The sequence below is a fragment of the Petromyzon marinus genome, chromosome 4 (assembly GCF_048934315.1).
Source record: "Petromyzon marinus isolate PM22_M1 ecotype Great Lakes invasive population chromosome 4, UKy_Petmar_22M1.pri1.0, whole genome shotgun sequence".
Lineage (NCBI taxonomy): Eukaryota > Metazoa > Chordata > Hyperoartia > Petromyzontiformes > Petromyzontidae > Petromyzon > Petromyzon marinus.
The window spans coordinates 22,256,676-22,284,359 of record NC_133670.1 but is presented as its reverse complement, the minus strand read 5'-3'; the positions used below and the strand labels follow the sequence as shown (position 1 = coordinate 22,284,359).

The 27,684-nt window shown below is 42.8% G+C and overlaps 1 protein-coding gene and 1 long non-coding RNA gene across 3 annotated transcripts in view; one reads left to right on the top strand and one right to left on the bottom strand.

Moving 5' to 3' along the window:
- LOC116938287 (uncharacterized) overlaps positions 1-9,982 on the bottom strand; it is a 38,043-nt gene extending 28,061 nt beyond the window's left edge. The window contains exon 1 of the long non-coding RNA XR_012933084.1: positions 8,248-9,982. This is a non-coding gene — a long non-coding RNA (uncharacterized LOC116938287). The remainder of the gene's footprint in view (positions 1-8,247) is intronic.
- A 221-nt stretch (positions 9,983-10,203) lies between these two features.
- LOC116938283 (glucocorticoid-induced transcript 1 protein-like) overlaps positions 10,204-27,684 on the top strand; it is a 35,332-nt gene continuing 17,851 nt past the window's right edge. Inside the window, exons 1-3 of one of the 2 annotated variants that reach the window (XM_032945382.2) lie at positions 10,204-10,625; positions 10,962-11,448; positions 16,621-16,766. In XM_032945382.2, coding sequence (XP_032801273.2) covers positions 11,013-11,448; positions 16,621-16,766 — 582 coding nt within the window. In that variant the 5' untranslated portion in view covers positions 10,204-10,625; positions 10,962-11,012. Of the gene's footprint in view, positions 11,449-16,620; positions 16,767-27,684 lie in introns of both variants that reach the window. The other variant, XM_076060132.1, reaches the window with a different exon arrangement.

The following is a 27,684-nucleotide window of genomic DNA, read 5'->3' as shown; positions in this document are numbered from 1 at the left end:
TTTTTGAGGGCCTTACATTACATGTGTTTATTATTTACATATTAAGAATGATGAACTTATATATTTTCCTTCATTTATGCTAATTTTGTAGAATGCAATATATAGCAGTGCCTGATTTTTGTCAAATATATTTACTGGAGTAACTTGTGAATGTATGTCCTGTTCCTGTCGTCTGAGCATCAATCTGTGCATCACAGCAATTTTGTTTAATAAAATTCTCCTGCTTTCTCGTCTGGCGCAGACCCAGGGTAATTATAACACTATTAGGCTTGAGAAGATCATGGAATATCTTGGGGCTTCGTTCGGAAAGACTGACAGCATAGGTCACAAAACATGACCCTTTCCAATCCCAGATGAAAAGAGAATTGAAATTAATGAGATTCTCTACACACTCTAAGGAAAATCAGAGCAAATTAAAGTCCCACTACATGACTACTACATAATGCTTCAATGTGATGAAAGCCAATGCCTAATTTAAACAAAATTATGCATTTCAAAACGGATGCGTCAATATTATCTTACGTAGCAATCATTTGATCCTTTACGGCTATACGCAGTACTGTATATGGCATAATTTAATTAGTAGTAAACACTTTTAAACACTCAAATACAACATCCTCTTCATACCTCCATGTTAATATGAGCTCGATGGAAATGCCTACATTCATAAAATGGTACAAGACATGCCTATCGTATCCAGTAAAGGACAGAATGCACTACTTTCTTTTAAAATCTCGCTATTTTTAATCAAAACGTTGCATTTATTACAATACACACAACTGCCAAACACCCGCTGTACTTTCAGTGAAAACTGAGAAAAATTCATCTGAGAAGCGCCGGTATCAATATAAAAAAATGGTTAGTCAGATTACATAAATATGAATCTGTCGTGAAACCCGCCACCAAACGACATAGCCAATTAGTAAGGTTTGTCACGTAAACAGAACATGCCAATTCGTTACTCTTCAACACACCGGTATGCTGTACTAGTAACTAATTGGCATGTTCTGTTTACGTGACAAACATTTCTAATTGGCTGCGTCGGGTGGCGGCGGGTTTAACAACACATTTATATATCTACGCGATCTAACCAAACCCCCCCCCCCCCTGTATTATGGATATTGGTCGCGAAAGCCTACTAAGTGTTAAACTGAGATTACATAATTGTGTGGGTTGTTTTTTTTTCATGCCCACACTTGTAGCACCGCCACTCTTGTCCCCCCCGTCCTCTCCTCCTCCTCCTCGACACGCAAAAGGATGCATTCAAATTGAAAAGCCTTCTGGAGAGTGAGGCCTACTGCAGTCGTTGCCATGGTTTAAGCTTTTGGCCCGAGTTTGATTGAGGGGCACCTCTTCGCAGCACCGCTCTCTGAAGGTTTTTTGCGGCGACCCATTTCCTGGTGCGTCTCGAACTAGACGACGCTCCAAGATGTTTCTTTTTTTAAAAAAATTCTCGCTCTCCTCTCCTCCTTGTTAGGTTGCTGAGCTGACAGTTTGAATTGGAAAAGACTCAGTGAGCTTGGAATTAAAGAGCCACGCTGAAATTGAATGTTTTTTTCTAATCACAAAAAAAACACGGAATAACCACCCAGGACTATCATCTCATAAGAGACGCAGCTGCTCTGACCGATCACTTCCAGAGTAACTGGCTCCAAGCATTGACCTTGTAGTAAGGCAGTCAGTCAAGTTAATACATCTTCCAAGTACACACACACACATCACAGGCAAATAGTGGGAACTACAGCAGTGGACATCAGCAGCAGTGCCCCCGCTGATAAAGTGACAAGTCCCAGCAAAGGCACGTTTATTTTCATTCCTCACTGCCTGCGAGTAAACAATCAGCCTTGCTTTGTGCTTGATCGCTGCCGTGACATCGGCCAACATAGCACGGAGGTCAGGTTGCTCTCACTCATTCGCGGGGAGACAAAGGCAATGTGATGTTGGCCGTGTCTGCCAGAACCATGATAAGGGTTTTTTTTGCTGATTAATCAAATGACAAACAAATGTACAATATAATGCTGGCCTTGGCAAAAATTACGTGCCAGGTGGGTTTTTTTATATATAAAATAACAATGTTAAAATGCTGCACTTTGCTTAGGAAACGTTTTAGTTTAATTATACTCAAATAAAATGGAACATTGGCAGCATGGTTAATACTCGACTTAACCAGACCAAGGATGTTGGTCCAAGATTCCAAACAATCCCAGTTAAACATATATAATAATGACTTTACATCCTCATTTCCAGGCTTGGGATCAATTGACTTCATAACACGTGCTTATTATTTGACTCTGAGTGTCAAAGTGGCTGGATATAGCACTGTGTGTTTTCATCATCATGAAGTTGCCTCGTAAACTGCTTGCCCCAAGATGGCCTCTCGAGCCACTGGCAGAATGCGAAAAGAAAATTATCTGTTGCTTAAATGAGTTGAATGATTGTGGCAAGTACAGCAGACACCGACATGCTTTGAATGAACTTTTTTTTTTACCCAACCCTTCGAAGTCTGCATGCTGACAATTACATTATTTAAATTAACTCACTAAAAAAAACTAATATTGAAGTAATGTTTGAAAAATCGTGATAAAAAAGGATTACAAGTCTTACCCAGTTTAGTATAAATATACACAATCTTCATAATAATGTAACATTTTGAGAAGAATTGTAAGTAGGCTCATCAGGATTTCTTTTTTTTATTTAACATTGTAGTAAGGATATTTGTTGCATATTTTAAGCTTTACATTGATCAAATACAGTACAATGTCCAGAATTTGAAAGACGAAAAGTGCTGTTTATTTATCCTGGCAATCAGCACTCGTTTCTTTATTCCCCGCAGGCAACAGCCAGTCTGCCTAGTCTTCCCTCTAAAGAGCACTTTTACCATGACCTTTGACTCTGGTCGCATGACCCACGCCCACCAAGGATGGGGTCAGAAAAGTCAGCGGTGACAAGATGCATGAGGAATGACTTTGGGATGTCATCCATGATTACATTTTGCTTGTCAAAGCTGAAAACCAATTGCGTCAGGACAATGTGCTGATCAACACATGGCTGTCTTCTTGCTCATAACACCACGCATTGCTTTGTTTACACCTCTGTTTCCAGTCAGGTGTGATGGCATAGAGTAAAATGTCAACGATTTTTGTCACTGAGGCTGAAGTACATGCTAACAAAGTTATAGCAATGCTCTGAAAAAGGACCAATATCTGAAACAGTAGCCCGTTACTTTATACAGGTATAAAACTGTGTATTACTACACGCATCAGTGTATAATATTTTTTATTGACATGGTGGTAAAGTTGCCTATGATAAAATGATAAATACAATGCAATAGTTGTGTTAAAATCATTGTACTAATAGTTGTAACTTACAATTGAATAAATCACACCAATGAATTATATGTTTAACAAGGAATCCCTACTAGGTCTCATGATTATTTTTCAGCAGGGTCCTTCCAAGTTTGTGCAGTAGTGAGCAATGTTGCTTTGTGAGATCCCGGATATTTTTTTCAGCAATGGAATATGAGGAATAACCAGTTGCAGCGTATGTTTGTATAGCTTTGTCAGAAAACCAGAGAACCTGTAGGAAACCCATGTGGAACAGGGAGAGGACATATAAACGCCACACAAAAAAAGTTACCGAATCTGGAATCAAACTCAGTCACTTCTTCCTACGAGGCACAAGTTTAACCACTGTGCGCCCAAATAACCAATTCTGGCCAATACAATTAGGACTACTTGGTGGAAAGTCAAAAGTGGTTGTCCTATTGAAACACTGGCTCTCACCATGGGAATGTGGAATTACTGCTATTGATTCAAGACCACCAACAGAGAAGAGAGCCACTCCTTTTTTCATTTGAAGAGACACTTTCACTTGACTATGCCAAGTGTCTGTAACACCTGTCTGCATATCACAAGATGCCCTTTTGGGGCACCACCTTCAAAACCACTTATTGTTACACAATGTGCGTGCCGTAATGTGTGGTGAAATGGAGAGAAAGATATTTCAGCCGGGTAGGTTGGCAAAGAAGTTGTGGAGGAAGGGTTAGGAGAGGTGGTTAAGTGACAAGAGGGGGTTAAAAAAAAGTTATCTGAGTTTCTTGCGCTTACTGTACTCGATATGGATTTATTCACGTTACATTTTATTTTTGTATCGCACTATGGCTTAAAAGCAATATGAATGTCAGTTTAACACTTAGCATCATAAAAAAATCATGTTTTTTTATTGATTAGATTTGTGTTTCAAAACAAGTTTTGCTTATAAAATTCACCATGCATTGATAGGTTTACGCTAAGGGAGTTCTTTCAGAGGAATGTTTCTGTTTTAAAGTTCAGAACTTGGATAGTATCATAGTTCGCTCAGAACTATGAAGTTCTAAACTAAATATTTGTCACTTTTGATATTAAATAAATTGGCAAGCATACATTTATTGAAACAAAACCTAAATGATTAGTGATTAAATATTGAACAAATGTTGCAACCAATCTAAAGTATCATATCATAAAGTGATGTGAAAAGATACACTTCAACTGTACATGTGGTCAAGTAATGGCAATACATGATGCAGCCTTTTAAAATATGTTTATACAGAACGTTCTCAAACCACATAATGCGAACTATGTCGCATTACTGCATTCCAAATTATATTATCTAAATATACGTGATATCCCAAGGATATGTCGTTCCACAAAGTCTCAATAAAATGCATTTGAAAACGATAAGATAATTCAACAAATTAAATGTAGTCGCATCACGTTAAATACTGCATGTTTTTCAAATATACTTTAAGTCGTTGGGTTGTGCAGAGCTTTCATTCTCTTTAAATATGTGGGTGCATTGAAATGGTTGGTCAGGATGCACATCTGCAATAAAAACATTGTGTACAGCATTATCTATTCTTAGGGTTGAGGGTTGGGCAGAAGGAACATCTCTCTCTCTTGGCCCATTCACCCACCATACAGCAACCTTTCATTCATCTTTCATCCTCCCCAACTTCAACACGATTAGCAGATTACATGGTTTACATTTAAGCAATTTAATATCCTTGGTTACCAGTAATAGTTATTTATTATACAGTCAAAGCAATGGACCTTACACCTTTTCATATTGTTAATATGGTATCTCACATACCACCTACTGTAGACTGTTTGCAAACAAACGAATATTGACACAGTACAGAACAAAAACAATTTACATTTATATTGTCTATATGGAACTGCATTTCAAGAAGCTTTACATGAGTGAGGAAGGTGGGGGAGGGGGTGTAATGGCAGGGAAAACATGGAAAGGAGGAGTGAGAAAGCAATGACACTCAGGGGCCAGAACCAATGACAAAAACAAGCTTCAGACAACCATGGCAGTCAGGGCAGCACCACTGAGTAACAGGGCAGCCTCAGCGCGACCTGATGCCCGTCACCAATGAGGCAGCCTCTTACAATCCATTACGCCTGTGGACAAAAATAAGAGATTAAGGTCCACCATATATTTTTACATTTAACTTAGAGGTTTGTGAGCAAGTTGACAATAGTCAAATCTATAATCCACACTTGTTTTCTGGATAACAATGACATTTAATTTTCTGGCGCTGATGAAAGATGCATTCTATCGCAAAAAATTGATGGTGGTGATGATGCTGCTGATGTTGACAATGATGATAATTGTCATCATCATGCTGCTTAATGCCAGGAAAGCTTCTGCGTCTCAATACATTTTTTTAGGAGGTTCCTTCATTGGGAGGTTGGGCAAATCATTTTTAAAGAGTGTCTTGCATATAAGAAAATGCATCAGTACTCAAATAAATCCACGTATGTGATAATATTCAAAGCCCCCACGTAGATCTGTTTACATACTTGTAGCTTTTCCTCCCTCCACCCGCCGCATTTCAACACAGAAAACATGTATTTAACTCTACTGTACTCGATATGGTAGGTAAAACGACAGTTACATCAAGGTCTGTCATTTATATGCATGGTAAGCAAGAAATATTTTGATGACCCTTGTGATAGAAAATTATGAGAAATAACAGTTTTTGCTTCATCATTAGTCTATGTAGCACATAGCAAATACTGTACTGTATTAAGAAAAGGACATGGCCCAAAAATGATGCGTATGCCACTTTCTATAACTGGATTATTGTGAAATAAAACCTTACTTTGAGATATTAACCATGGATTCTCTGACAGCACATGTCATGTTGAGGCAGTTTATAAAAAAAAATACAAGTAAACGTGGAAACCATTAAATTAATTAGTACATTACAGTTGGCCTTCCTGGCATGGGTTCTTTGCACTTTGCCTGATTTTCCCAAAGCAGTTTACATGTAAATTAACAAACGCCACATACTGTATCTAAAATGCATGTACTGTTCAGAATTTATGTAGTAATGCATGATTGAGCAATTTTAAAAATGTCGAGGATCTTGCCTGAAAGTTAACACAAAACATGTCTCTTTATATTGGGTGCCTTTTCTACGACAGTGTATTTGTATAAACATAACATTTTCTCTTAAGGACTCAGCATATTTACGCGAATATTATTTACAGAAAACTTATATCTTTCATGAGCATTTTTGTTATTGGAAGTTGTGTTCCTTCTTATTCTTACACTGCTGATCATTTTTTTCTGTCATAATATATGATAGGGGAAATAATATAGTGGAAAAGGATCGGGTATACCATTATCATAACATTCCTGTTCATAAAAAGTAAAATGCCCCTTTCTCGTCTCATCGACAACATTCCCCATTCCTGCGCTGGGACCGGTCTCTTATAAGGCAATAACATTTTTTGTTCATCAATGTTCACTTTTCCAAGGCTGAAGGGAAGATTGACTGAGTATATCGCTGACAAGTATTTAAATGTGGTACTGTATGTCGCATATCCAACTCGCTGTGAACAGACGTACATGCGGATGTGTGAAATGGTCAGATATGTGCATACCAAGCCGAATGATCTAGGCCATGCCCAACTATGACACCGGGTGTGGGTGGTAAATGTCAAAGCAGATATGCAAATGATGTGACTTTGCACTCTACATAGTTTAATGTTACGTTTTTTTTACAATTCTAGTACAGTATAACATTATTATTCAAATAAGGTCAAGGTATCCAAGCAAACTCTAATGGCTGCAGTGTTTAATATTCCCGCTGCATTTTCAACACTGCGGCAAGCTTAGACACATCACTAAACAGTACCTATATTATCTGCTAAAGTGCAAATACTGCACACCTACCAATTAACAGTACAGTAGTAATACATATACAGGCAGCAGGTTCGTAATTTACTTTCCCTTGTTACAATAATATACTGTATATCAGTATGTCAATTATTTGACAGGGCAGCCTGAGTCTCATTAATGTTTTCAAGAGTGCAGCATTGGGATGTTTGGCCAGTTCAATGAATGTGTGTGTAGCCTTGTCGGAGGAAATAGAACCCAGATACATGTATACTATTTCCAGTACAGAATATATTTGCTATGAGGGATTGTCATTATAATGCTGTGTATAAATGCAGTAGTGTTACCATGTTGTTTTTGTATTCGGCATTAGTGATACAAAATATATATTTATGCCAAATTAATGGCTTGTAAATCATCGTTAGCCATGGCCAAATCAACTGTTGGTTGAGTGCACACCGTCATCTTTTGCGATCCTGCTGTGTTTACAATCCACATAGCAGCTGAACATGAGCCGATTTCAGCGTTCTAACTCCTGGGTGGATGTACTCTCCGTACGCTTTCCATTAATTTATTCGCTATCACCACCGTCATCATTCTTGACTGCGCAAGTATTTTATTTTTCACACTTTTGCACAGATGCCTCGCATCGCGTACACAAACTCATGGGGACATGTGCTGTTAGCGAGAAGGGGGTAGAGGTTGCAAGCGTGACACGCCCGGCTGCCTTCGCCTTTCCCCCCCCCCAGTTCATATGTTCTGACACACCACAGCAGGTACTCATTTAAGGCCGAGTCGTCCCAGGGGAAGCACAGGGCAAGTTTTAATACAACTTGCCACCGACGTGAACCGTGAATAAGCACTGCGGTGGCCGGGTTCCGAACGAGGTGCGCCAACTGCTGCACCACCTCTCAACCACGTTTCGCGCGGTTTGCAATAAAATAAAATTGTGCAAAAAGGTTGTGTTTACGTGTGTGTGCGTGATATACTACGTTGGCAATGGGGCGCAAATAATCACTAAAACTGACACATTTGCTAATAACACGGCCATAAAAGTAAACGAAACGGTATATGTACCTCGAATAAACGACGTTTCGGGCAATGTTGCTTCATAGCATGTTGATGGATCTCCATCAAGTGACAACTTGATCTCGTGAACCTGGATTTTCCGTTGTCACCTAAATCCATCTCCACGTCACCCACGAGAAGTAACAACACTCACAATGGCCCCTTTCTTCGGTAGACAAAGGGCCCTTGCCCGAAACGTCGCCACCGGTACGTGTTCCTTTGAGACGGATGTGTGCGTGCGTGCGAGCGCCGCTACCTGTAGTTATTTACGTATTGTAAAGTATTCAGAGACGACTGATGGCCAACCACGGCGATGTATCGACGAACCAAAAGTGGCGATCTTTTAATTCGGCGCCAGAGAGAGACCAATTTCCCTCCGTTCCACGAGCGGACTTCACACGAAACAAACGCGGCACGCGCCGCCCGCGTTAACTAATGCTGCGCGAGGACAATAAGCATTCGTTTGAATAGCTTAGTCGAAATGAAAAGGGCCGATTTGTGGTTAATTGATAATATAATCGATCGCGACTACTCGACGACTAGGCAAAGCGGCGACGTTGACGGCCAATTGTAAATCGTAGTGCGCTTAGGGCGGCCCCGCCCCTGCTTTCGCGCGTCGGCGAATCAGAGGCGCCGCTGTCGCGGGCTTGGCGCCGCCTTGTCGTTGGCGTCGAGCCAATGGGGCGAGGGAATGCGGTGTGGCGCTTGTGCGTGCTGGGAATTATAAACGGGGCTTGAGGTAAATTGTGTTTATAGTTCGCGTGAAGTTTCTTTTTCATTTCCCAACTTTTAATTGAAAACTCGGTGAGTTAAGTAATTGCTTGTGAATGGCACAGAAGGGATTGATGACCACGGGCTGACGGACCTAGTGCAAAAAAAAACAGTATTGTATGTTAAGCTTCTTTCGCACAGTACGTAGCCAATGGTGCTTAATCGGAGGTGTTTACGTGTCACCGGTTAAAGACTAACGAGCACTTTTAGACAAGCGACTAACTTACGGCGGATAGTTTTTTTTAGTGTGTTGAGAAATTGAGATGCATCTGTATGTTAGACGCTATGTAAATGTAACGTTACGCTGTTTACTACCTCGTATCCTCCTCGGCACAAGGTACCGGCAACGAAACGGCTCGATCCCCCGTGTGAATCGACACAGATGTTAAATAGCTAATAACAGATGTTAAATAGCTAATAACACGGCCTTTTATTATACCGTGCTGGAATCGTGCGGTTGGATAGGAGGACAAGTGGGGCTTTTGAGTCGCGCTCTTTGTTCGGCAAAATGCAACTCGCGACAAATGTTGACGTGTATTACCATCCTGCAAAAAGTACTCGTAAACGAGGCTTGAACGAACAGCTGCGTTTAAACCTCAAAGCAGCCTGCAATGTTAGAAAACAACCGAGTGGAGCGAAACGCACACACACAAAAAAAACTCCGCCCCTCATTCGCCGTCAATGCAATTCTTAGAAAGTGTAAAAAAAGGAGACGGAGCAACGCGGAACCAAATTGACGGTGGCGCTCGCGGTTTGTTTCCCCTCTCGTGACGGCGGTGGTGTGTGGGGGGGACCCGCTGGGCCAGGGACCTGTTCCCCGAAGACGCCCGTGAACAACTACATCCGGCTCGCCGCTCATAAATATCCAACATTTTTAACTCTCAAAATCACGAATATTTAAATGTTAGTAATTAATATTCATGTTGGGAGGGGGGGAGGAGCGTATATTCACGTGGGTGGGAGGAGCGTATCTAGGCCAACGGCGCGTGCGATGGGGCTTTGGTTGTGGGGGGGGTGGGTGGGGCGTGAGCTGCGAGTAAAGCGGCCGCGTGGGGGGTTGGGTTGCGGTGTGAGTAGGCGGGGTTTAACCGCGACGTGGGCGTGTCCTGAGGAAGGCTGACCAATGGGAGGGCGACTCGCGGGGGGAGGGGAGGAGGAGTGGGGTGGCGCGCGAGCGAGTCGCCTGGCGCACGCGGCCCCCGTGGTCGTCAGTCGCGAGCGGCGTGCGCGCGCGCCTGGCCGTCCTTGGTCCCACCGGGGCGCGTGCGGCAGATTTTTTTGTTTGTTTCAAAACGAAGCGCCACCCCCCCCCCCTCGCTTACACCCACCACCAGACAAACAAACAATAAACAACAATTACGACCGATTTTTGTACGGAAGGGACCGAGGCGAGAGAACGTTGCAAAAAACAATTGCCGCTGCTGAAAAGATAAATAGGAATTTGAAACGGCGTTTACCAAAATCGCGAGGAGAACAATTGCAGCGGCGACGCCGCGAGTGAAGAAGGCGCTTTGTGTTGAAATCTGCACGCGGTTGCGGGAAGGGGGGGGGGCAGACGACGACTCCGTTAAGCCACAAAGCTGCCGTCGCTACTACTACTGCTACTGCCGTTCGAGGTTGTTTATTTGTAATTGTTTTTTTTGTCATTTCAATTTTTTTCTTCCTCCCGTTTTCAGTCATTTGAATTCGATTTTACAAACGATTGTGGATCGGAAACCCGCTGGGCACAACAATCGGTCTTACAGGGACGGCCAAAGTGCACGGCTGCCCGGGCAGGAGGGAAAGGCCAGCAGCAGCAGCAGCCTCTGTGGGGGTCCAAGCCCCCCTGCTGCTGCTTCCAGCTGCTTCAGCCTCGTGGTGCTGACTGGCCCTGCTGCCAACTGCTGCCGTCAGCTGCTGCTACCTAGTGGTGTGCTCAGTGGTGCCTGCTGCTGTTGCCTGGTGGGTTCCAGGGTGGTCCCTGGTGCCGCTGTTGCTCCTTGCTGCTGGTTCCTCCGCGGACCATGATGTCGCAGGGCCCCCAGAGGACACGCCGAGGCGGCGTGGTGGCCCCAGCCGGTGGCTCCTGCTCGCCCACCCCGCCAGGCGCGGGAGGCCCGAGCCGGCCGCAGCCGCTGCGAGCCACGGTGCCCTTCCAGCTGAAGCACGGCTCGCCGACCCGCGGCACCGCGCACCCCTCCTCGACGGCGCCCGCTTCGTCGTCGTCCTCCGCCTCCTCGCCCGCAGCTTCGGCTCCGTCCCCGGCTCAGCCCCAGCCTCCTCCGTCCCCCGCACTGTCTCCGGCTGCCTCCGTGGCGGCGGCGGCGTCGCCGACCCCCCCCTCAGGGTCGGCTTCCTTGGCGTGGGGGGCCGCCGAGCATGGGCGGCTGAGGCCCCGGCGTTCGCCAGAGCACAGGGACTCCCCCGAGAGGCGCAGTCCCAGCTCTCCCGTGTGTAAAGGTAGGAGGCTGGCGAGGAGCGGCGGTGGGGCGGGTTGGAAGTGTATTCGTGTCGCTCGGCGCGCCACCGCCGCCACCCCCCCACATGCTCCCCACCAGCAACTTGCACAAACGTAAGCAGCATCACCCGCAAGCCCAGACAGGACAGACACTTTGGCCCGCGTGTGTGTGTGTGTGTTGGGGAGGAGGGGTGGGGGTGGGGAAAGAGCTTTGTAGCACATCGGATTCCGCCAAGTATAAATATGCTGAGGACATAGCACCACCAACTTATATCATCGACCCGCCAGCCGGCTCCAACTCTTATCTCTATCGACCACTACCAACCACTAAACGAACCCACACGCTACCACCTCCTCGACTCACAAAAAAAACACGAATTCCATCGACTCCACGCAACAAGCACAACCATAAACAATCGCCCCCCAAACCGCAACCCTTCGCAACGCCGCCCCCAAACCCAACAATCCCATTTACCAACCACAAACCCAAACGCGAGCATAAACAAAACCAGCACCGACGGCTGTCGCCGCTACTTGCTCCCACGTGTAAGTGTTTGGTGTGAAAGATATACTCTACTGTATACACACACACACGTGTGTTACAAACACACGTGTGTGTGTGTGTAAGGGGGAAAAAAACCCCACACCAAACATGGTTGTTTTATAGACGTTGCGCGCACAGGCTGTAAACACCCTAGGTATTGCATAGTATACGCATTTACTGTGTGTGTAGTCGTGCATGGTGAAAGTTAATTTAAACGCGTGCACAACTCGGCATTCGTTCATGCACACACACACACACTTTAAGAGGCGGGCGTACGTGGCACTGATGAATAACGTGTGCACATAACGGAAATGCTGCCCTGCATTGGGGATAGTGTGTATGCGTAATGCACACACAGCACGTACCACTGGCGGATGCCCACCCGCGCCAGACGTACGTGCACTACAGTATTGCGTGTAACACGAACACCTCTACATGCATACAGAGACAAAGACCCCCATCCCGTGTAGCCTTAACAGACTTTTGGGGCAAGTGTTAGCGAGTAGCAAGCATCTATTAAAGGCCGGCATGGCACACGAGGGCGGTGGGTGGTCAGAACCACTCCCGGGCCGCCTTTGTCTCCCCGTGTGGCGATGTTTACACGTCGCACAAGGTACTCGTTTGTGGCCGAGTCGACCTAGGGGAGGCCCATGACCGGTTCAGATAATCGTCACTGACGTTCGGTGGCCGTGAGCAGGAATCGAACTCGGGTGGTCGGGTTCGTAGCGCAGCGGGGATAATCGCTACACGACCCGTACGCATATACACCACCACATGGTAACACGAACATGCACATGCCTGCATGTACACGCGTTAAAAACCAGGAGGAGTTGTCGGGGGGGGGGGGTAGTAGAGGGGGTCTCCATCGCGTTCCCGTCCCCCCATAGTGCCCATTGCCGGCAGCGTGAGCAGCTGGCTCTGGGCCCAGGTTGCCCAGGTGTTTAAGAGGAGGAAGGGGGGCCTGCTGGGGTCGGGAATGGGGGTTGTTGCTATTTGCTCGGGGGGGGGGGTTTGGTCGAGGCGACGACGTGCTTTGGGTTCGGTGCTGTTTTTGGATGGGGGGGTTTGGTGGTGTTGGGGCTGTTGCTGAATGAATGAAGACGTGTAGGTTAAATGGGCACTCCGTGTTATCTCTGAAACTGAGCCTTGCCAATTAGGACCGTCGTGCATTTGTGTGCGTGCGTGCGTTCTTCACTGGCGTGGTGCTGGCCACCCACCCCCTCGTGCGGCGTGCCGGCATTCACAGGTGCTCACTAACAAGCACTTGCCCCAAACAGCCTGTGTAGGCTATACGGGGGGTGGGGGTTCTTTGTCTTTATCTTCTTCACATGTCCCTACCGTGCAGCCCCAGCATTGGAAGCCAAAAGGGCTCTGCTTTTGTTTCGCCTAAGCCCCCCCTCCCCCCCTTTTTTTAAAACGCTCCTCGGCCTAATACAGTAAAACCTTGGATTGCGAGAAACTCTGTCTGCGAGTGTTTTGCAAGACGAGCTAATTTTTTAAAATAAATATTAATGTGATAAATGCGCGAGGTCTTGCAATACGGAGTAGTACGTATACGCTTTGTCTGCCGAGCGGTCACGTGATCACAACTGATATACGAGTGATATTCTTAGCTCTTTCGGTAAAGTCACGTTATTTTATTGTTTCCCTTCAACGTGACTTTACCGAAAGAGCTAAGAATATGAATTTGCTGCAGTCACGAAAGCTTTAAATCAAAATTTGATATACGAGTGCTTTGATATACGAGTGCTTTGAATTACAAATACGTTTCCGGAACGAATTGTGCTCGCAATCCAAGGTTTTTTTTTTACTGTATAGCACTTGGAGACTGCTGCTTCGACTGTCGTTGCGTTCTGCTTCGCATTTCGATCTCACGCATTGTTTTCGTTACCTGCCCCCAACCGCAATGTTTTACCCGCAGCATGTTGTGTAGGCAAGCGGGCTCCTTGTGAAACCTATTGCAATAGTTGTTGTTGGGTTCCACGAAAGATCGCATCGTACAAATCAATGGGTGAAGAAGAACGTCTGTGCAGTGTAGTTCACTGTATATATGCAGCACACGCAGAAATGTGTGTTCCACTCGGTTTTCGGGCAAATAATTAACAGCTCTTAACTGTTGATTGAAGGCGGCCTCATATCATAGGGGTTGTTTGACCATATTTTACCACACTGGTCAGTACGGTACAGGTTGGTGAAGTTGGGGGTCTGCTGTTTTAAGATATCACTCCGCAATTTAAAATCAGCCGCGGCGGCGGCGGACGTGTCCACCACTGCACCACCACTCGACCCTTGTGCAGTATTATTATTTTTTTTATTAATAGCAGCGTGGTTTATTTCAGCCAGGTGATAGGCCTCCAAATTCTGCAAGTTGCTTGCCTTTTTCTGTAGCTTGTCACTTTTTGTGAGGGCGTCTTTCAATCTGCCCTACTAGTATGTGTGAGTGGCACCGTGACATTACTGTAATCTGTTGGCACGGTGACGTGCAAGTAAACAAGCGGATTAAACAAGAGGCAAAAAAGATACCTCGCATTCCATGCAGCAAAGGCAAAGCAGCATTTTATTTTCAGAAGGAAGGAACTCCAAGCACAGCCCCCCCCCCCCCGTGAGTGATTGCAATCAGCTGCAAACCATCAGTGTTGGTGTGTGTGTTAATGCGAGCAGTGGATATTGCAAAATTGCTGCAAGCGTTGTGGTGGTGGGGTGGGTGCAAGTTCATCTGCAGTGGACGGCTGCCAAATCGTGAAAGGGGGTTTGCTTAACGTGTGCCCTTGCCGAGTTGTCTTTAACAGGAGGAGTTGATGACAAAATGTCACGTGAAACGAAGTTACTTTTTATATTCTTGATTCTTTCGGTAAAGTCACGTAGAAGGGAAACAATAAAATAATACAAATATAAAACAATACAATTCTCACGACGTTTCGACTGCAACGCAAGCAATCATCATCAGGTGTGAAAACCACAGCAAGAAAATTTCAAGCTTTAAATCAGAAGTTACTTTTCTTATACCCAGGAGTTTTCAACAAACATATAATTTGGGTACACGTATTTTTGGGGTGTTTTTTTATCAATGGTAAAAAAAAAGTTGACCAAGTTATCAAAGTAGTGATCCTTGCTATTAAAACATCAAATATTTTTTTCCTACCTAGACTGTTAAATATATTAGTATTTTTACTCTGTTATTACAATCTCTAATTGCACACGTGTTTGGAATGTTGCATTGAAGAGTGTGATCTTAATTGATCTGCTAAATCTTTAACGTCTGCATCTTTGAGAGGGGATTTGCTTTTGACTCGGGACAGGAGAAGCAGTGAAGTCTCATCTTACCGACTGTAATGCAGTATAAATACTGTATACATGTCCAAGCTGAACTATAACATGAGTATATAACATTTCTGTCAACTAAATAAAAGCAATTGGGTGCTATAAAGCAAATAACAGTTGCCATTAATAGTCCAATGTGTTTAAATTGTGTTTAAATTTGCAAAAAATATACATCAGGTTAAGTTGGGGAAACCTACATTTGCTGCAATTTATACAGCATGTTTTGCTAAAGTGCATTCCTTCCTCCATTGTCGTGTGAAAGCAAATGGCCCCATGTTTAAAGGAGTCACAACACACCATCTTTAAACAATTGATGTATTGAGTGAAGTAACAGTTGGAAGTGCGCGAATTTTCCCTCGGGCAGGGAGTACCCACAGATGAAAGTTGCTGAGGAGTGTTAGCCTGCTGCTACTACTCCTGCTGGGGCCAAGGCTTTTGTGGTATCCTGGAAGCCATTTTGCTTCCAACATCAATGATTCATGCAAATAATTTGGATTATAGCACGAAGAATATGGGACATCTAAAACTATATTCCAGTAGTCACATTGTTCTGTTTTCACTAATGGTTGCCGTATCTATTTTTTGTAAAAAAAAAGTTTCCATTTGATATGCCGAGTACAATAACATTTACATCCACGTTAAAATGCATCGGGGTCATGATTGCATAGTCATGTGTGTGATTAGATGTTCTAGGCCTGTTTTTTTTTAGAATATATACAAATAATACGGTGCAGTTTATTTGGTATGAGAAATGTAATGAAGGAATTGTATATTGTGGCCTATTGCCCCTCTTGTAGAGAAAGTGCAGCCTGTCATTGTTAGTCACCTGCAGGGAACTGCATGTGGTAATGTGATCATATTTTGTCATAAAGTTATATTAGCACTTGGCTTTATTTCGGCAGTTTTATTGCAGAATTGGGGGGTGGAGTAGTAGCACAGTGGTTAGTGCCTTGTGCTATGAATGCAGCGACCTCAGTTTAAATTCCCGGCCACAGCTGACATGAGTGGCAACTGATATCTTAACCTGTCCTGTGCCGCCCCCTTTACCAACCCGCCCTGACCAGCATGGTGAAGTGTGATCAACCCACACCCATGTTCAAAGGCTATGGGAAGGCCTTCATCCAGCAATGGATTAATGAAGAGCTGTACATTACATGGCAGGGCTTATTTTTAATTGTGCAAAACTGTGATGAGAATAAAAGAAAAATGGAAATGCAATACCTTTCAAGTTTTTTTTATGCATATGCCGCAATACATTCGATAGAACACCACATTATAATGCGTTCCAATTTGTATTTTCTTTTTACAGTTGAAAAAAACAAGTTTCAGCACACGCCTTCGCACATTCGACGTACATCCTCACTGGACACCATCACAGGTCCCTACCTCACAGGACAGTGGCCACGTGAGCTGCCTGGAAGGGGGTCCCCTTGCATGCGCGACAAGTCCACACAGGTGAGTCCCCATCGCCTGCCAGCCGTCACGCTCCCCACTCTCCCAACTCCTCAAAGCTTTTTTAGCACCTTTAAGATTTTTGAAGATCTTTTAAGACCGTGTATATTGAGAGCAAATCCAAAAATGGTGGAATTGCAGAATTTTACTATTTTTTTTGTCAGTTTCATTTACGTTTGTAGACTTTGAAAAGTTATTTTTATGGCTGGATTATGACAACTCTATTTTTAAGGGGTCGAAAAGTTACTGATTTTCTGTGCCTTCGAAATAGTTCTTCCTTGGATACTTCCCATGCTTTCAGAAAAAACTAAAACATTTTTTACAGGAATCACTATGAAGTCTGCCCCACAGCATACCAAAAGCATTGGCATGTTTGGGCAAGATTGTCAACAAAATACGAATAAAGAAATCAGTTTGAAAAAACTTAAGGTTCTGGTGGGTGCCAACATGATTAGTGTGCATGCATGCAACGCATGCTTGTGGCTATAAGCACATGTGCATGTGGGGTAAGCTTATTTGCCGAGCCAACAGAGCACAATACATCTTCTGCCCGGAATGCAGTTTTGTAATCACTTACTTTTAACACGATGCAATATTTCAGTTTTTATATGCATGTGTGTGTCTAGGGAATTATCCCCTTCTCACATCGCTGATTCCAGCAATGTCCCAGTGTAATTATTTAAAAAAAGGTTTGATTCCTTCATATAAAGTCCACACTTCATACAGTATGTAGCAATGATGAAATCAAGAAGGCGTTCTGTTCCTTACCTTGTTTTTCCTCACAAATTGCTAGAACTGTCTTCTTTGGTTCTTTAGGTAAAGTCACGTAGAATGAGAATAAAATAATAAATTGATAAAATAAAATAACACAATAATATTCTCACGACGTTTCGGCCGCAACACAAGCGGCCTTCATCAGGTGAAGGGACGAGACTGTCTGGTAGGACAGCACTCATGCTGTCCTACCAGCACTCATGCTCATGCTGTCCTACCAGCACTCATGCTGTCCTTCCAGACAGTCTCGTCCCTTCACCTGATGAAGGCCGCTTGTGTTGTGGCCGAAACGTCGTGAGAATATTATTGTGTTATTTTATTTTATCAATTTATTATTTTATTCTCATTCTACGTGACTTTACCGAAAGAACCAAAGAAGATGAATCATTGCAGTCACGAAAGCTTTAAATCGAAATTTGCTAGAACTGCTTGTGGTAAATGGTCACGGGTAACGACTGACTGGCTGTAAAAGGGATGGAACCTGTTCGAGAGGACATCTGCTGAGGAGGCGGAGCGATTCGTCTTTCGTATGGCAGACGTAAAAGGTGGTCAAGCCAGACGACCACTTCAGGAGCAGCGGAGTGCATCGCTGTGATGTCTCCTTCATATTTGTGGATCGGGGCATTGCATCGTTTTATTATGCTGTATGGGTCTGTTCTAGATGACCACAGTCGTGCGCAGGATAATTTTACATTTTTCATTTGTGCATCAGGTATTCGCATCTGCCATGGTTTGTGCCGATGCGGTTTAGGGGGGGGACCATGAGTTTCATGGAAGATCAAAACCAGAGATCTTCTGTGTTAGGTTCTTTCCCAAGGTATTTTGTGAGTTCTTTTGAACTCCATTCAGATTTCCATGCTTCATCGGGGTTGAATTGGTATTGTGTAAGGTTAGGCGTATGGGTCCAAAAGGAGATCAGCTGATGTACAGATGCTGGATGTATTATTTCATCACAGGATCGTGAGAGATGGCGGTGGCTTGGGAAGCTTTCATCCAGGGAAAAATGTATCATGGCTGGTGATGCATGTGTGTGGCTCTGTGTATTTGCATGGCGAGTGGTGGCACAGTGGTTAGCTCGCTGCGCTACAAACCCGGCGACCCGAGTTTGATACCCCAACAGCGCTGACGGTTATCTTAACTGGTTCTGGGTCTTCCCTTGGTCGACTCGGCCTCATGAGGACCTGTGTGCGATGTGAAAACATCACCAATGGGGAGACAAACGCGTGGTGCCGGCCACCCACCCCCTTGTGTGCCGTGCTGGTCTTCATAGGTGCTACTTGCTTAACAGCACTTGCTCCAACAGCCTGTCAAGGCTGTAAGGGGGATCTTTGTTTTTGTTTACATGTATCTGCACGCAGGTATTTGTGCTATTGACGTCGCTTGTTACAGTTTATGAACATCTCGGAAAATTGTTCATGTATCATGTACAAAGTTATTCGGATAGTAGGATAGAGCCTTGGAATCCCCCAACAAAATTGAGGCTTTCCTTAATTAACTGTTACCAGATACTTGGTTTCAGTTTTATTTACACAAGTTGGACTACGTTCTGAATGGGGTGCTTTTATTTTGAAAATGTAACCTTTGCAAATAACAAGCAGTCAATATTTCTTCTGAACCTTATTTGAGAATGAGTCTACTGACTCATGTTTGCAATGATCATTGTATCAGGTGTCATGCTTGTAAGCGTCACCTTCACATGTAAAATACTTTAATACCTGGATGGTTGTAAAGGTCAATACCGAGGAACAGTATTAAGGCCCTGAACCCAATTGCTCAAGTGCAGAGCATTGGTGCGGTGTGAAAGAAGTTCAACATACATGCAGTGCACGTGACTACAATGGCCAGTCTCTGACAAGTATCTTGAAAGCATCGTCTTAGCTTAATACAAGGCTGCATTACATTTCGTTAGAAAACCATTTTACAAACAAGTGGAAATGTTGTTTTCAGTTGCTTCACAAATACATTTCTGGTGGTGTTTACAGATTATATTTACAAGTCACCACAACATGTGAAGCTTTGTCAAGACCTCATTTTACACAAAACATTCCTATCAGGTTCACATATCCACATTTACAATTAGCATGTTAATAGCCATTTTGTATATATTTCCCGAGTAATTAGTAATGCACTCATTACTTTTTGTTAATGGACCAGTGCACTTTTTTTTCATTTTGTTGCGGGGCTCCATATTAAGCCATTTTAAGTGAATTTGTATTTTTATTGTTGTTAGCTTGTGTTAGCTTTTGCATGGTTATATATACGTGTACATATTTCTCAATCCCTATCTCTTCCAAACCACAATTCCCACCTGCACAATTTTGGAATCGAATTGCGAGCTATTGAGGTTTTCTGCAACGCTATCATTTTAAATGCTAAAATGTTTGCAGTTTGACCTAACATGTCTCAATAAATTTCCTTCAATTGAAACGATATGACTGTGGTCGCACATGATCACGGTTGTAATCCATTGCGGTGCCCTGTTAAATAGCGTTAAAAAATAAAATTATATTTGTGATCACTACTACTTGAATGTTTATACAGTAATTCAATGTGCACACCAATGTGTTAACCACTTCACTCGCTCTCTATCTGTTGTAGCATTTATCATTGTCATGAACAGTAATTACAGTATAACTGTAGTAAGTCATTTGCGAGTGTAGTTGTGATTGGTATAATTATTTTTCGTAAATTACGGTTACAATGTTGACGCAGTCGTTAATTGGTATGAGTGGTTTTAATTAGAAATGAGCGGTCCAATTACTTAAGTAATCGGTTACTTTCCCGATTATTGGCTCGATTCTTCAACTGCTTTGATAACATGAAAATAGTTGGGTTTAAAAAAAATTGTCACCTGTTCCCGCCCCCCCCTCATATGTGTGCCACTGGTTGGGAGGTGATAGATGGGGGCCTTGATAATGTCTTGGACATTATCAGCCGCATGTGGCTTCTCAGGGTTTTTTTTTCCTGCCTCCGGGAGTAATAGATAACAAAATAAGGAGTGGGTTATAATTTTTAGTTGATTAATCATTGACTACTTGTTCGAGCTCTGCCATTACTGTAATAAACTATAGTATATCTGCATTTGTTAATTGCTATAATAGTTTTAATAGTAATAATAATTATATTGTGCTCGTTATTACTGTATTAAATTGAGATTACAGCAGTTAATTGTGATAGTAGCAAGTAAATAATAACGTTGACAACTTGATTAAGACGAAGAAAATAAATATGGTCACAAACCTTTTATTATGAAAACTGTTGGTCTCTACAAGTTTCTAAATTCACACCACAATGCTCATGATCAGCATTGCAGTTAATTGCCGTTGTAATAATGATTTATTTTTGATAGGTTACCCCTCGAAGCGCTCGACACGTGATAAGTGACTTTAAACTTATCTTAAATATTTTAAAGGGCACTGCAATGGCAACCATCTCTTTGCTGCACAAGGTTATGCAGCACCTGGCCTCTGAGCAGGCATTAATTTTACAGTAGGAGGTGTTAATTGCGATGTGCAATTTTAATAGAGTAATTTGTGGGTAATTATCGATCTGTAACAAAATTATGATCATGATGACGGCACACAATGACCAACTAATTTCAAGTGATATCAGGGGATAAACAGCACATTTTTTCGTTAATACACCCACAGTAAAAAACAGGATGGCCTGCTGGATTTGAACCATGGCCCTCTGCTTGTACATGTGACCACAATTTAAGCTGCTGTATGGAAACAATGGGCATATTGATTTTTATAGAGAAAAGGCAGTCGGTCATAGGCAGGGTGTAACTACATAGTCTCAAGCTAGGACTTAAGCTGGGGCACCGAGTCGACACCACACATCACATCACGGGTGGTCTGAGTTCCAGACCCTTGGGGCAGCAAAGGGACATGAACAAACTCCCACTGAACGAATGTTGACTTGGAGAATCAACACAAAGCCTTGATTTCTGGAGTAGAGAGGGCATGTAGGAGAATTTAGTGAGATGAGAGGGGAGAGATTTGGTAGGGGCGAGTCCATGGAGGATCTTGATGGGATTGTGGTGATGAGTCTGGTATTGGCATTTTAGACCATCTGGAGCATGGAGATCATGAGATATTTGTGGATGCTATAGAGAGTTGCAGTAGTTTATTCTGGATGTGATGAATGCGACAGTAATGCGACGAATAATCTATATATTTTTACAATAGCTATTGGCAGCCACTGCATTTTAATAACTGCGTCACACAAAGTGTCCCAAGTCAACTTTAAAGCGACATTGAACATTATGATCGGGTGGAAAACGCCCCAAACCATCCTGTGGTGTAGCTGCCTTGTTACAACTATAAACGTGGCAAAATGTTTACTAATTGTGTTGTTCATGCAGTCTTGTGATTGTTTTTATTCACCTGTAACAGATGTTGAAGCTCGTTAAAACACTTTTTAGTTTCCTCTAATAAAACATTCTAGTAATAGATTTTGCATCTCTGTGCCATATACATTTATACCTAATGGTGGCTGAACCAATAGTACTTGGTCGCTCAGAACTATAGAGGGCTATGGTTTATTTGAACCTTTTTTACATCCCGAATAAAATTCCACACATCGAATATTGAGAGTGGCCTAACTTGACCACAGTAATATTCTTTGTACTAGATGCCCTTTGTTCTCTAGTGCTCTCTCTCGGGCCAGACTATATGGAAAGCGTGCACTTGCTTTGGTAATCCATCTGATTGTCCTGGTTGCAACACAGCATAAAGTAAAAGGATGTGTAGAAAAAAGCCATCATATGGTATAATAGGCATTGCCCTTTGCTTTCTTGTTAATTAAAAGCAATAGAAACGTGTTGAAACTTGAAAGGTTGCATTTAATTTCATGTTAACAGAAGCAATTAGGTTTTTTTTATCCAGACCACAGTCATTCATCACAAAGTCTTGGCAAGCTGAAAGTACTTCTTCAAAGATAAAATTGAACAGTTTGCAACGTTTAGTCTATCTCCATATATATAAAAGGCAAAGTTGTGATTATGTGTGTCTGTTCAAAATGTTTAGTGTACTTGAACAACAAACTTGAAATTTGCCATGTGGGTACTTTCCAGACTGTACACCATTGCAAAAATTATAAAAATAGACTTATAATTATTTATTTTGAATGGGGGGGGGCGCAATAATGTATATATTTTGCACGGCAAGTGAGCTGTGACGTCACATCTTTCATGTGACCTGTGTGCGGCAGCGTCACGCAGTGTGGCTGCTGATGTCACGCACCCCCCCCAAACCCTCCGCGGGTAAAGTAAAATACAAATGTGTTGCAGGTTTAAGGCGTTCTTCGCGCAGCATTGCTTTATTATTTCAGTCGTTTACTGTTGTACGTACCCTGAAAGTTGTGTGTCTCCTGCAAGCGCGTGTATGTGTACCTATGGACGCGCGCGCGTTTGTGTGTGGGGGGAGCGGTAGTGTAGTGGTTAGTGCGCTGCGCTACGAACCCGGCGACCCGAGTTTGATTCCTGCTCACGGACAACTCTGGTGACGATTATTTGAAACGGTCCTGGGCCTCCCCTAGGTCGACTCAGCCTCAAACGAGTAACTGGTGTGGTGTGTGCACATCGCCACTGGGGAGACAAAGGTGAATCCATGTCCCGGGCGAAGCCGGGTAGTAAAGCTAGTCATATATAACATTTTCTTTCTCCTTGTTATTTCTAAACAATGCACATCTTCCAAGCAGTTTGCCGATGTTTTGGGGTAAAAAGTGAAATTACTTGTGATATACTTAATGTGCGTTTCATATCATCTACACAAAGCTTTAATTTCACCACTGATTAAATATGTAGTTGTATTTTGATATAAGTTGCGTCTAACTTTTAAAACATTTTACTTTCTGCATCTTGCTCGACAATACTGACTGTGAATAGCTGAAAGTGTATGTTGCTTAACGATTGTATAAATATATAATAGAAAACATTTTCGTCACTGCTTAATTTGTTTTATCGAGCATTGGCATGTGTGCCTAGGCTTCAGTTCGGAAGCCAAATGGAGAGATTCTGTGGAGATGTCTTACTGTCTCACTGTTGTTAACAGTTGCTTTTTGTTGGGTCTTTAAGAGACCATTGGAACATTTTTTTATCAGTTTCAATTCTAAGTGGAATCCAAAACCTTGGAAAATACGTTATTTTCTTCAACACTAGTGGCCATGAAGCCCATTACACACACCTGAAATCAGCAACATTTGTACTAATTAACCTTGTTTGTGATTTTGTGATTTGTCCCATGTCTATTCTCGTGTTGGTGCATTGCACATTTTGGTAGCCTTGTGTGGTGTTTTTTGAAGGCATGTTCTCTCTCAGCCATAATGCTTTTTTTCCCAGATGATGTTGGCCTTTGTGCATACTGTTGACAGGCTTGGTATCAGTACCTGCAGTTACTGTGGTTGTCATTAAAAGGCAAAACTAAAGGCATGACTTTTAAGCAACTGCCAAGGTACAAAACAGTGCCTCACTAAACTTGACCTATAGGCACAGTGCACCCCAAGGCGTTTGATTTAAAAACTTCCTATCACGCTATTAATGGTGAGTAGGTTTCTTTTGTTTGTTGTACATTTGCATCGTTTAAAAAAGTGTACCATTTCCACTTTATTAGATATGAAATGTCCTCTTTCTAAGATGCAATCATAATTAGGCCTGAATTCTTCATTAAAGCTTGGTGGGGGTGACCAAAATCAATGTTAATTTAGTGAGTCTTTACTGTGACCTGCAACTTTATGCAGATTATTTGGATAAGAATCTAGTTACGGTGACATTCTTTGGTAAACTGATGCTAAGAAGCTTTTGAAGGAACTTTCCAGATTAGCATTTGAAAGAAACAAAAATTGCAGAATAAATCTCAGGCAAATATTAAATGTATCAAACTGCTGAGACAGTTCTGGTTTGGCACATGCCATATTGTTTTAGAAACCAACTACTTTGCATTTCATTTATAATATACTTTAGTTCACACTGCATTTACCCGCTTGTACATTGATGTCACATGAATGGAGGTTTGGCCGGAAGGAAACTATTACTTTTTACATATAACTATGCACATTTATAAAATGGTAAACCACTTCTCAATGTTAAACGTAGCCCAATATATTTTTTAATCTGCACTAAAGCAGAATTCTGTTTTTTGGCGTCCACACGCCAAAGGTGTCCACCACTGCACAGCCGTGAAAAGTTTGGCACCAATGCCAGGCACATGCCAGGCACATGCCAGGCACATGCCAGGCACATGCCAGGCAAATGCCAGGCACATGCCATTCATGCTGCCCCAGTGTGTTAGCTCTTCCCTTTCTTGGACTGTAAGAATTTTAAATTACTACGGCTTATTGGTTTTCAAACGTCTTGCATATAAAACGGATGCACTCATTTTATAAAAGTGTGTGCTCATAAAATCCATGTTTATATAATCCGATTGCATTAACATGCATGATCAGCATACTTAAAGGATGCTGCTGTGAGTATTGTCCAGCACTCTGTTGAATGCCCTCATAAGACAACCACTGCTGTCTTAATACAAGACACCACCTAACATATCAATAACGTCTCTCCAAAACTTCCCTATGTTTTGTGTCCTGTGTGTGTGCATATTTTAGACTGGCATGCAAATCCAGGCACGCATACTCAATGACCAACTCATTCATTGATTACAGTCTTTAAAACTTTTACACGTCGCTCTAATACCTGCCTTTACATGTGCAGAAGCGCACCGTGTAGGGTCTTGAAAAAAAAATAATTGCATGCATATGAAGGTAAATAGAGGCACATTTGACCGCAAGGTCTGAGTAAAGAGCATTGTGAACTTGCCACTAATCGCTTCCCGTAGAAAGAGAAAATGACACGTAAAATACGTTGATAATTATCAAATTGTACTGCAGTGTAGCAATGGGCTGCCAGTGAGAGAAAAAAGGGTTTGTGACCATATGGACCGTTGCCTTGTCTTGTGCTGGCTGCTGGTTCCTCTCTGTGTAAAGGCTCTTTTCCAAGCCTTACACTTCTATAATGCAATACTTGTTGCTGTTGTTAAAAACAAAAAACATAATTCTCAATTACCGTTATATACCAAGCACTGGCATGTGTGCCTTTAAGATAAGCAAATGGGTTAAACGGATTGGGTTGTTAACGAGTTTAGCTTGATTACATTCAAGGACCCTCATCAGAACCGGTGTTATGTTAATGTGCATACACACTAGCTTTCATAAGTATAATATGGGCATGCAGGCATAGGCACTGGGTAAAAATATTTTCCTATGGGGCAGAAATGTTATTTTTAGTAGAAATGTTTTTTAAGTCGTAATTTTTTTACGTCCAAAAATTAGAGAGTGCAGAGTAGGCGGGTAGATCGACATGTTTGTGTATGTGCGTTTATTTTGAACTTCTTCCATACCATACGTAGCCAACCACGCTAATCAGACATGCAGGGGAAGGGCAACAAACTTAACACAACAAGCAGTTATAAAAAACCGAGTTTTCAATCTTGTTTAAAAGGTCCATTGCCTCAATGGCTTCCAAATATCGGAAGGAAGAGCAGTCACCGTCTTTGATGGCTAGCCAAAAAGCCGCTGCGAGGATGACATGGCTAAGGGCACGGGTTCACCGATTGCATCAGTCTACCACGTGCTCCACTCGCGCCCTTGCCGAGTTTGGATTTGGGAGGTTTTGCTGTATTCGCTGGGTTCTTTGAGTGCAAGGTGGTAAACTGGTTTGAGGGCCAAGCTCACCGATGCATGCAGGTGTGCTAATTGTCGATCTACGATTGTGCCTTGGATACCACGATGTGTGAATATGTATTTTTGTATGTATGTTGAACTTCTTTCGCTCCGTATGTAGCCAACCGCGCGAAGCGGAGGTGCGGGGGAAGGACAACAAACTAAACTCACAAAGCAGTTTTAAAGAAATTAGTGAACAGTCCTTTGCAAATTGTTATCCTGATTGCTTGAAGACGCCACACGATTGCGGTACTGATTGATGGTGGGCGTATAATAATAATGATGATTTGTTTTTGATGTGGCTCTTTATACACCGGAGTATCTCTGTGCGCTTTGCATCACATCTCATCTCAAAACATTTGAAAGAGAACCCCCAGTGGCAGTTATCAATGTTGGCACGTGGTGACTCGGCATCTGCCCTGCAAGCGGACATTCGTCTGCCAGTTGGGGGGGCGATGGTTGCCAGGTGTAAATGTACAATTGAGAAATTAGCGGATATGTATTTAAAGTACTTCAGAGGAATTCTGTTTGCCATGAATGTGTACCCCATGATATGCTCTGTTTGGTCCAGTGAAAGCTTGACTGAACCGTTGAAAGAGTACTCCCAATGTGTGCCATTTATCAGTTCTGTTTTTCACTGTCTCTGCTCGTACAGAAATGCTTAGCCATGTGGCACAGCTGATCTTTGCGCAAACCCTTTCACATGGCGGCTGCTACAACACCGCCGCTGGTGCTGACTTGGTATAAGCGCCATCTGGGCAAATACACTTTTTTTATTATTCAGTTGAATCCCCTCTGACAAAATGGAGGCTCGTTTAATGCACTGGTGGCCAGCTTGTGTAGAGATTATACATGCAGTGTAAATTAGCACGCAGGCCTTTTGTGGGATGTTCACAGCCAACTAATCGAATTGTTTGATATTTTTCCTTGTCAAGCTCATTCATTCGCACAGCCACACCTACTGCAGGCAAACTCTGGCTCGCTCATCAATCGCCCTCGTATGCTTTGATAATTGAGAATTTGCCTTGGCCAGTGGTTTTATGATGAGCTCATTTTAAAATAATCCTACATCACGAGTTTTTATTTGATGTGTATAGACACGAAGGAATAAAACCCATTTATTATTTTTAAGACATAGGTGTGTATTCACATCTTTTTTGAAAATTGCTAAATATGTGCAATTAAGGTAAGGAATATATTTCAAAAATAGGGTTATTTTTGCGACTGTAATATTGTCTGTATGCTGATTGCAATTGATCTGTAGTTGTCCATATTGTACTAACTGTGAATAATCGAATCATACTATTTGAAAATCAGTAAGTACATTTGAATCTTCTTGCCAATAATGCATACCTGGTTTTTATAACTTGCAGGGATTTAAAATACATATTTTATTGATGTTGACAAAGCATTGCCAATCCTACCTTCA